Here is an 11,711-nt window from a genome sequence, read left to right on the forward strand (position 1 = left end):
CCAATCTCAAGGCAACCCACTTCATATAGGCATCCTACACAACATACAGTGTATACTCAGAATCTCCTAAAGCCATTTGAAGTGAGTCATGAAACAACAAATATGATACGTGTTTGAAGAGTAACCTTCTAGTTTGTGTGCAATATTAGAGAAACGGCATTTGACATCCACATGAAGCAAAATATCCAGAAAGGATAATCTCATGATTTACAATATCCCATGTTCCGAGAGACTGGATATAAGATTACAGTCTGCATAATACATCACAGAAGGAAAAGGCAAATCTACGTGTAGCTGTGAGAAGTGATACGTGGTGTCTGTAGCGCTCTGGCGAAACACATCCGTGCACTTCTCATGCACATCCATCCGGGAGTTCTATCACAGGCACTGTACATTCACAGAAGCTGGAGGTGGTTGTAACTTGAATTTGGAAGCTTACGTAATACTCTCTGTAGGTGTCAATTAAACCATAGACTCTGCCATCAACAGTTGCCGTTGTCGACACTCTCTGTGTTGTTGGCATCAAAGGCGAGATGGAGCTAGTAATTTGGGAAAATAAACACTGTCACAGATGTGGGTAGGTAGGCATCACCACCGCTAAACGCTGAGATAAAGCTCTCCCAATGTTTCTGCTTACGCATACCAAAAACATGAGCTCTCTGTTTTTCTCTCTCAAAAAACATACACTCCCTGTTCTCTGTTAAGACACATGGATGAACACACACACACACACACCTAAACTCAATTCGAACACAATAATTGAAGTGCCCCTTCACTACTCTCATAAAATCAACTCAAAACAACATGCCTTTTGAAGGCAACAAATAAATAAATCAATGTTGGAGTGTTCTTTCAAAAACTCCTTTTCATTCAAACAAAAGACCCAAACTTCAAAAGACAAAAAGCACAGAGATCCTTTGATACACACTGATATGAAAACGTGTAAGCGCTGGATGGGTTTGGGAAAACATTGATAATTCACACAGCAGCTGCCAATCAATACTGTTGGCCCAACATTGGAACTGTGGCCCTGCTCTTACAGTACATACATTACAACAAAGAGCCAAGAGCAGGAACGAACAAAGTGATGTACCCTCAGTGAAAAAATAATCACATGATGAAGACATACAGACAACCATCTCTATACACCAACATGGACATTACGGCAAGAAAAACCCATTGAAAGGTTATTGAATTATTAGTGGGAGAAACCTGGTAAAATAAATGTTGAAACAACAAATAAATCTGAATGTTTAAACCTGAGTGGCTATGATGGATTACTGACAAGTGCAATATGCCTGGCGACAAACAATGATAACTCTATGACAACCTTGTTTGCACATTATAGAGGTGTAAAGGTCAGATAAGCAACAGGAAGAATATCAGAAACAGGGCAAAGGGGGTTGTTCAACAGTCGTACAACAGCAAGTTCATGAAATACATTTTCGTTAAATAGAAAGTGTCTTAAAGTAGGGTTCAAAAGCTTAATTAATTCCTTCAATCATTTGAATAATTATACCCACAGTACTGTGGTCCAACATCATCTTCAAAACTGCATCCATGTGAAATAACAAATGTAAAACGTTGTGTCTATACCATCTGTGCCTAAACTGAAGGAGTTAGAAGTATGATCTGCTGGATTAGGTCTGTAATCATTAATCATTAACAATGGTCTCTAATTGAGCAGAAGAGTAGTTTAATTTCAGTCCAAGAAACCTTCCCAAAAAGCACAATACAAGCATTAACCAGACCATCTGCACAACACACACACACACACACAAGCCAATTCTACTTGAGTTTTAAAGAAAAAGCTTTAGGTTTTGATACTTCCTATTGTAGATAGATTAAACACATGGGGGACACACCATTAACAGGATAGGGACCTATGATGGTTTGTGGACCGTGTTGTGTGAATGTTTTAGGCTTGAGAGCACACCCTGCAGGCAGCAGTAATTACATCTGCAATTGCAGTGTAACAGTGGTATGTTAACGGATGAATTGAATTAAACGTCACACAGTATCAAAAAGGTATGTGGCACCGGAACAGTGGACTATTTTTTTCTATGGGCATCCAAAGCTTTATTTTGTAAAGCAACTGAAATGACGGAGGAAACAAAATGACATTTTCAAGAAGAAAGGAAAAAACACAGTGCAAATAGGTTCTGATTTTAATACCTTGAATTTAACATGTTTATACAATAAAAACTAACCGATATACAATATTCTGCTGACTGATAGAAAATTGTATTTATTATATCTTTCAAGGTACATTCTATTCGTTTTTGTATTTCAAACACTTATTAACTTAACAATATTTTAAATAAGGACTTGATAAAATTAAGTGGATAAAATAATTTGAAATAGAATAAGTCGTTTCCACAATATAACTTTGAACTAATAAATAAAATAAATGATTTAAGCAATCATGATTGAGCATTTCAATATTGCACATGTTGTTTGATAGGATTCTTTCAAGATCAGTAGCTATATAAAACAAATCCATTGCCATCCAATTTTCACCCACAGATTATTCTAAAAGAATCTCCAACACAACCTTTCTGCTTCAACCCCCTCGCAGACACTCAAACAATCCAGAATTGTAACACTTTAATGCACATTTATTTTGGTTGCATAATGTTAATAAGAAACCTTTTACAAGATACTGTGGGTTATAAGAATAAGGAAAATGTTAAACTTCACAAACTATCAGGCCTCAGCTCGTGCAATACAATAGTGAAAATGTCACATATCACTATTACCCTCAATCCCAGACCAGTAAGGTTCTTGAAGAAATTCAAAGAACATAAACATTTACTTTGATAAATCATTTTGTAGCTTGATAGCTGGGCCCAAATTGCTCGATGCATTCTACAAGTCCGTTTCAATCATTTTAAATAGTACCAATAATCTTTAAATAATCCTGCATAGAAAAATAAATTAATTATGTAGTTAAATTGACTAGGAATTGACAGCAGACAGGAGTCTTCGATCATATATTTGTGTTTGTTGGACTTTTTCTTTTTCCAGTATAGTCTCTTTTTCACGGTGTAGTTTTGTCTTATGTTGTAATTTACAAACTGTCGCACAGATACAAATAATGCAGACTTACAAAATAAATCCAGATACGCTTACATGGCAAGCAGCTCTTTTCTCTTGGGCTTTAAAATAATGTCCCGACGGTGTGCCATACCCAAATACACCAAGAGGAAGGGAAACACAATCTCATTCAAACACTATTAACATGGCTCTTTACACAAACAAGTAATAGAATCATTCCACATTAGTTTTGAAGTGCCTCCTCTCTAAATGAAAACAAAGGCTTTAGAGACCCCCTATAACCAACAGTGGTATGATCCAACAGGTAGTGTGAGTCTGCAGGGTTGGGAGATCCCAATACTGTATATTCCAGGGGGAAATGTCAGTCACTGATCCTGATAGTGTTAATTCATCCAAAATACTTTGATCCACAAAAAATCAACCAACCCCTGTTAAGGGGTCATGATGAGGTACACTCAACATTGTTTTCATAACCCACTGATTTGGTTGGAAAAAAGAATGAACGAGTACCAATTTCATTAGCAGCAATTCTGTCTCTTAAGGGTGTCTCGTGGTATGATGTGATATTCATACATGTCAGAATGGCGTCAATCCCCAAAGGTTTGTAATTGCAACACAGACATTGATTCTCATACTGATACTATCTCACAGAAGCACTCTTGTACAGTTCTCCATTGGTCAGAGGATTTCCAGAAGGCACTTTTGTAATGTGTGTGTGTGTGTGTGTGTGTGTGTGTGTGTGTGTGTGTGTGTGTGTGTGTGTGCGTGCATGTGTGCATGTGTGTGTGTCAGGGGTTGGTGTGATATGAATGGATAAATAGCCTACATTTTACTCAGCTGAGTCTGTTCCTCCAACACCTGCAGATAGTCAGGCGTACCTTGAAGTTTTGCCTTGAGTTCATAATACTCGCTTTTCCTCTGCTCCACCACTATCTTGCTATGGTTTCCCCCTATGAGAGACTTTTTCATCTTTTTGTCCAGTGGTTTCTCAGGGTAACGGATCTCAAACCCACTCATACCTATACTGTTAAAATCCCTTTTGCTGTCTAGAAAGTTCTGAATAAACATATTGGAATCCCGACCAGGATATAACTCGTCCAGCTCGTCTATTGTGCTGAGTCTCTTGTTCCGAGGGTCTAGAGGGAGTGAGTCCTTATCTTTGTCAGCACTGTTTCTCAGGATGATCTTCTGCCTCTGTGAGTCGCCAAACTTAAACCCTGAATCCGAGTCACGGATTCCGCAGGTGTGGCTCTTGCTCATGTGCTCGATGGTCTGGGGGATAAAGGTCTCCCCTCCAAGGTCATCCTTCTTGCTGGACTTATTGTGCCGGCGGAGCTGAAGCTGCATTGAGCCACACTCCTGGTTCCCCATGCCTTCCTGGCGGCCCGCCGGCTTCTTGTTCCTCCGCAGGACGAAGATCAGTAGGCAGAAGGCCACAAACACAGTGAGGATCAGCACCACCAGAATGCTAAGGATCATGATAGAGAGAGGAACCGGGCCTCCGGGGGGGGCTTTTCCCACCCCTGCAGGGGACATGGAGGTGGCCACTGGGGTGGCGCTGGTCAGGATGAAGGGGGGTCTTGCAATGAGCTTGGGGCAGAGGATCTCGTTTTTCAGCAGTCGGAGCTCAATGTTGGAGAACTGGACTGGGGAGGCGCACTTGACCTCCTTGGCAGCCACTCCGTCGCTCAACTTCTCCAGCCACAGTTTGAGGGCCACCAGGTCACAGGAACATTCCCAGGGGTTGCCCTCCAGGTCTATCTGAGTCAGGGACCGCAGCTGGTCAAGCACACCGCTTACGGGCAGGTTCATGAAGTGGTTGTTTTTGAGGTTGAGCCTGGCAAGGGAAACGCCAGCAAAGATGTATGCAGGCAGACTCCTCAGCACGTTGTTATTCAGGTACAACAGCTGCAGGTTTGGCATGGAGTCGAAAGTACCAGCCAGCACCTCTTTGATGGCATTATATTCCAGATACAGGTACTGGAGGTTGGTGAGGCCCAGGAACATCTCAGGGTGCAGCTGTTCCACCTGATTGCCATTAAGATACAACCTGCGCAGGTTGGTCAGATTAGAAAACACGCCCTTCTGAACTGTGACTATTTGATTACTGCCCAAATGCAATAAATCTAAACCTTCGAAGCCTTGGAAGTCCACCGGGCTTATGTCTCTGATGTAATTGCCACTCAGGTGCAGCTTCTTGGCATTTTGAGGTTTGGGGATGAGATCAGCGAGATTTTTGACATTTCTCTCTTGGCAGCTGACACTTATGCCAAAGTCAGAAGGGTGGGCTTTGCAGGTGCAAGGCTGTGGGCAAGACAGAGGGGGGGTTCGGGTCTGATAAGAGACTATCGGATTAATTCTGCCTGGGGGTAAACCAGCTACAATGCCATTACCATAGATCTTAGAAGGGTTTGTTGTTTTAGGAGCTTTGGTGGCTATGGGTGCGATAGTGGTGGGGCCCAGGTTAGATGTTATCTGTCCGTTATCTGGCTGGGAAGGGGGCATCTTTACATCAAAGTCACTACCTGTTCCCATGGGGCATAGCTCTTGCTTGTTAGTTTCTTTCAGGAGCCTGCCGTAAAGATCACTGGGGGTTTCACATATAGCCTCCCCAATAAAAATGTTATAGGGCATATTCTCAAGCCAGGCTTTCAGTGGTAACAAATCACAAGTGCAATTCCATGGGTTGTCATCCAGCTGCAATTCCACTATACGTCCAATGTGTTCCAAAACACCAAGATAAGGTAGCTTTTGAATCCTATTTCCCCTTATATCCAAATGGGTCAGAGAGGCGAAGCGAAAAATATTGTCAGGAAGGCTCTGGACGAGATTGTCATTGAGAATTAGGACTTTTAGCTTATGGAGTTTGTTGAAGGCTCCTTTTTCAATGTACTTGATCAAGTTATAGTCAGCCTGGAGGTATTCCAAGTTCTCGATCCCCACAAAAGTGTCAGCACGGAGTGCTTTTAACTCGTTGTTATTTAAGTGCAGCTGCTTTAATGAACTGAGGCCAAAGAAGGCCCCTCCCTCTACGTTCTGTAATTTGTTATTCCCCAGCTGCAACGAGACTGCATGGGTGAAATTGAGAAAGGAGTTGGGGTAAAGGATGATCAATAGGTTATTTTGAAAATTCAAATGGTAGAGGCTTGAGGCTGGGGGAAGCAGCTGTGTGGGTCTGTACACAGTTATCTTCTCACAGTTCACATAGAGGACGTTCTCGATGGACATGCAAGAGCACACACTGCAGGTCTCCGCCGAGAGGTCAGAATCCAAGTCAGAAAATGTACTGGATACGGAAAAGGCCAACAGAACTAGAAGCAGCATTTTGCCTTTCATAAATCCCCCAGAAAACCATTTAGTAACCTTTGAGAGGAAAAGACAACAAAAACAATCATAATAAATATGTGTTTTACACACACAGAAAAAACAATATATTGTCATATTTGACCATATGATTTTAGTAGGCCAACTGCTATATCTATGCACAATAGCAATGTATTTTTTTTATTATTGAAAACTTACCAATGCAAACTTAGCTAATGGTTTTATCACTTAAAACAAGCAGTCATTCACCACACCAAGACATGGCAGAAATATTAGAGATTCTAAAGCATAATAAAACAACACCGTTAAGCAGTATAACAATTTCTGAATTGTCACAAGTAACTTATTGTATATAACGCTAATGCAGGATAACAGAGATTGAGTAAAAAAAAATTAAATACGAATCACCCTTTCAATAACCAGAATATACTCTGAGAATCAGATCTAATTAGCTTTCAAATTTCTGGGATAATTGATCATTCTTTTTCATCTCTTTACTGTCTCCTCTCCCATAGACATATTCGAGTAATTTAACAGAAAGGGGGAAGATACTGCACCCACTGTTCTGATATCGTGAGCTGACATCTCTTGTGGCCCCTACAGTGTAGACCGGACCACGTCAAAATGAAGCAACTAAAAAGACGTACAGACACAAGCTTTTCAACCATGCGTAAATATAACCGATACACGTACCCAAAGCGTCTGTAAATGAGTGTTCTCGTGAGGCGGACATTGGCAGGGCATTGAGACGTGATGTTCCCATTCAGCGTCGGTATCGCAGTATGGGCTCCGATTTCTGCCGATGCGTCTCTTGCTGTCAGGCTCCACTTGTTTTTAAAAACGATTTCTCTGATAAGGTACCCAAGGTTGTTGTATCTCCATAAAGCATTTCCGTTTAGAATGAACTAAATACACTGCGCCCACCTCCGCGTCAAGTCAGCGGGTACCGAGGACGAGTGGTTGTTGAAGTGACAGTAAAAGAACTCCAGCATTCTCAAGCTCGAGAGACGAAGAGGAGATGGCAAGGGATGTAAATCGTACGGCTAGAGCCCTCCGTCCTCAGTGATGCTTATGCCGGGCGCGTGAAGTTGGCAAGAAACGGGTCAGGCTAAAGAAAACGGCACCCGATTCAGGGGAGTAGAGGAACCAAACCGAGTCATGTTTCCTCAGCTCCAAAAAGGCTTCATGTCATATAGAATAATTCAGTTCAAAGGGCTTCATATAGCTGGTCAAATAACAACTAGTCCATTCTCTATTCCATGACAAGAAGGGGGGGGGGAATACTCGCTGAGATATTCACAAAAAGATCTGTGACACAGTGACGCGTAAAATGAATAATGCAGCTTTTACTCCTATGCGGGTATGTAGAAATGTCTCTCTCCGACGTCCAAATAAATCAAAAACCTGTTTTGAAATAAACCATAGTTAAAAATGGCATCAGGGATCCGGGAAGGCTGGACAAGAAGGAAGTGAGTCTTGTAATAGCAACTATCCCTGTCTGTCTCATAAGTATGCTGCGTTACAGCTGCACCGAGCTTCCCACACGACTAGCGGGAGGAGAGAATGCAGAGATGCAGAGAAAGAGGAGGGGTGAGGAAGAGAGAGCAAGAGAGAAAACTACAGGGAGAGAGGGAGAGAGAGAGAGAGAGAGAGAGAGAGAGAGAGAGAGAGAGAGAGAGAGAGAGAGCGAAAGAGAGAGAGAGAGAGAGAGAGAGCGAAAGAGAGAGAGCGAAAGAGAGAGAGAGAGAGCGAAAGAGAGGGAGAGATGAGGGGGTCTCATACACAAACAAGAAAACTTCAGTCCTTGAAAATTATTTTAGACATAGGGTTACAAGCTTGGAAATGTGTTTATATTGCGACGCTGATCAACTGTGAAGTGGTTTTGTGCGCATTGTGTAACCTAATGGAGTCGAGATCATACGGTGGGACTGTGAGGATAAAACCGCTTACCTGACGATATGAGTGGGGTCTGAACAGGGCATTCTATTTTATGATTAGACTGTTTAAAACGGCGCGAAGCGTGAGTGGCATTCTAATGGGGACCATTATTCAAGAAGGACTGCAGTCAAAGCGAGCATTGCCTAGGGAAGCGAGAAACAGTCAGTGGCGCTATGTAGTCGCACGTTTGTTTGAGCACAAAGCGTTGAGACGCGCGGTCCCCTACTTGGAAAGGGCTTTGACATCAGACACTGCGTGCCATTCAAACCTCACCCTAGTTTTCAGGCAACAGGTGCGCATATCATCATGTGATACCGATAATAGAACAGTGTAGTAATAGGCAACGTCTGTATGGAATGGCAATTTAAATGCACCAGCTGCAAAATATCACTTGGGAAACGAATTTAAATGTGTTGCAGTAAAATAATAAAAATAGATATGGTTCTGACAGTAAAATAATACATACATCAAACATCTACATTACGCTTTGAACTTAAACGTCTGTGCTGAGCCTGTGGCTCTCAGGTTGTGAGGAGAATAGGCTGTTGTAACAGCGCGAGAAGTTTATTAAGGACAGCGCCCTCACCTGGCTGAGTGGACAACATTCAACTGATTGAGGTATCTGCATTCCTGAGTCCTGAACACAAAGGTTAGTTTGCTTTTAAACAGTGCGCATGAAGAGCATATTTAACAATTCCTATCGAGTTGTCATTGCACCATATGCTTCAAAGATAATTAATTCTCATTTTGTAGAGATATAGTCGTTAAATTAAGTTGGCTTACAAGTCATTTAGCTTTGGCAAGGCCTAGAAGAGAACTGCATGAATTACCTATTACAGTCAACCAGTTGGAAGAAAAATAAATGCTTAGCACGGCAGTAGTTATGCATAAATCGAGAGCGTTTGATATCTCATTATTTATTTAACAGCACATTCACTGGCGTGAGGATTTCTCCCATTTATTTCCAGGGCTGAAGTATCTGAGGCGTACCCACAATAGATGACAGTCTGTTGTGGCAGAAACTGTAGCGCCACAGTCAGTGTATTATCATTTCTGTTTAACCGGGTATGAAATAGCAACTGAGCCCGCAGGGCTTGCTACTGTGTAGCTACAGTAGCAGGCAGTGTACCACAGCTCCTTCATAGTGACTGTGTATGCAGGCTAGTGGGCTACAGTGTACTTTATAAGGGAGGTATCCTGTTTAACAGAGTGACAGCATTTGCACTTGGAGTACAGTAGGGGTCGTGTTCATTACTCTCCCCCCCCCCCACACACACACACACATGCACACCCTTCACTTCTTCTCTCTCCCCCTTTGATATGCTAAACACAGGCCTATTTATAACTCTCAAGAGGAGGAAAGAGGAGGTGACGGAGACTGATATCAAATGCCCATGTCTGGTAAGGAGAGGTCTGTCACATCAGATGGTCTCTTTCTCTCTTCTCTCTCACTTGAGGTACATCTACAGTGAGTGAATTTTGCATTGTGAATTGTGATGATTAATATGTATATGATAATAATGTAAATGATAATGTATAAAGTTGGGGGTATACAGACATGAAAGGTGTTACAAAATGTTAGTCTCTCTCTTTCTATCTATCTATCTCTCTCTCTCTCTCTCTCTCTCTCTCTCTCTCTCTCTCTCTCTCTCTCTATCTCTATCTCTCTGTCTATCTCTCTCTTTCCTTGGGGCTCCTGAATGACTCTTTATCAACAGACAAAATGATCGAAATGTGTTCAACAGTCTTATTTGTGCAAACTAGCACATATTAAATATTAATTTATGTCTAACGGGAATAGATAGCTGCATTTGCAGTTTGTTTTTCCTCTTATAACATGACAGCTTGTAAGGAAATTTACTTGGAGTGGGCCAGGCTTTCATTTGATGAAATACGTAATGATTGTCTGCTCTCATCAGAGGCCTGTGCTGATGGAATGCCCTGATGATAATGTTTGCTCTGAAAGGTGAAGCCCCCTATGTAAATCACCTTGGAGGGTGTGCATATTTTACATGAAAACACACACACACGCACACACACACACACACACACACACACACACACACACACACACACACACACACACACACACACACACACACACACACACACAGACACACTGTACACTCAGCATTTAGTCTCCCTCCTTCAGCAACCAACAAAAACACTTGTCAGTAACTTCAGAAAAACAAGCACAAAAATAAGAAATACATCCTTGATTTGATTCCCAGTTAAAGAATTACCATGACCCCCCCCCCCCCCCCTCCCCCTCTGCTTCTCTCCTCTTAACCACCTGTCAGTCACAGGCTAATCCCAAATGCTGGAACCCCGCTGTAAACACTGTGATTGGCAGCAGTGGTGGTACAGTATGAGGGTAATGAGAGTAGAACATGACAGAGAGAAGCATATCAGCCCCAACAGATCCCAGCAGCCTGAGAGGTAAGCCCACAGGGAATCATGAGGAGGAGGAGGAGGGGGGTCGTTTTGGTGTCTGAGGCTGGAAATAACTTTGATCTACAGTGCCACCAACACATAAACAACCAGAGAGTGTCCATATCCTGGTTTACCTCACCCACAACAATGCATTCTGTACCCTCTCTAGTCTTTGTGGAAGTGTGAGTTTGAAATGTTTAGGGGAGCAGAGTCCTGTGTTTAAGATTTTTAAAATATTTTCATAATAATACCTATTTTTAAATTGTTGGGCTTGTTTACACCAACTCTATCTGTAAATCTGTGAGTATGAATCTGTCACTCACTGACTCAGAGTAATGAGAGGGCATGACATTTAAATCTTGTTCCTACTTCCTTGTGCCACCGTACAACTCGTCACACACACTACATGAATGAAAGGTTGCCTTCTGCTAGTAATAGATTTGGCACTCTGACATTTTCTCTTCACCCTAAAGGTAAAAAGAAGGATTAGTCCATACGCAGGCCTGAGTCTCCAGTCGACGAGAAGGAAAGTCTTTCTTTGACATATTGATTCAGAGTTATTAACTTGACTGTATGTTCCAGCCAGACTAGCCCCCACTGGTTGTAACCGACTTGTCTCATTACAGTGAACTGGAGTTAATAAACTTGTTTTGATTTTCACCAAGCCTCTCTATCTCCATTCGAAGGCAGCGGCGTCACACTAACGTATGTATCCTCCTAGTCTGATCCACTCTGGTTTACGACAACAGAGGCAGAATTCAAAATGGGATTTATGGGCGTAGAAAAGCTTTTCCAGCATCCGAAGCCCCCCAGAAACCCACAGTAGCTTGAATCATGTTGAATTATGGATCTCCATATGTCATGAGGAAGTGTGACTGCTTTGAAAAGCGGCAGCAAACTAAGTTTAGCACAACAATGTTAACTTATCAAAGAAGGCTTGCTGTGCTTCTCTGAAATTG

The 11,711-nt window shown here is 42.1% G+C and overlaps 1 protein-coding gene and 1 long non-coding RNA gene across 2 annotated transcripts; one reads left to right on the top strand and one right to left on the bottom strand.

Moving 5' to 3' along the window:
- Nucleotides 1-3,007: 3,007 nt before the first annotated feature.
- Nucleotides 3,008-6,381, bottom strand: slitrk4 (SLIT and NTRK-like family, member 4). The gene has a single exon (XM_047021604.1). It carries the CDS (start codon nt 6,379-6,381, stop codon nt 3,880-3,882), a length of 2,502 nt encoding a protein of 833 aa, XP_046877560.1. The 3' UTR covers nt 3,008-3,879.
- Nucleotides 6,382-9,717: 3,336 nt separating this feature from the next.
- LOC124470861 lies at nt 9,718-11,380 on the top strand. The gene is made up of 4 exons (XR_006956468.1): nt 9,718-9,787; nt 10,239-10,285; nt 10,620-10,758; nt 11,226-11,380. It is a non-coding gene; the product is annotated as an uncharacterized LOC124470861 (long non-coding RNA).
- Nucleotides 11,381-11,711: the final 331 nt, after the last annotated feature.

This window comes from Hypomesus transpacificus, chromosome 1 (genome assembly GCF_021917145.1).
Source record: "Hypomesus transpacificus isolate Combined female chromosome 1, fHypTra1, whole genome shotgun sequence".
Lineage (NCBI taxonomy): Eukaryota > Metazoa > Chordata > Actinopteri > Osmeriformes > Osmeridae > Hypomesus > Hypomesus transpacificus.

Bases quoted from the DNA above. Each gene is read 5' to 3' on its own strand.
- slitrk4 (XM_047021604.1), bottom strand. From the start codon at position 6,381: ATGCTGCTTCTAGTTCTGTTGGCCTTTTCCGTATCCAGTACATTTTCT.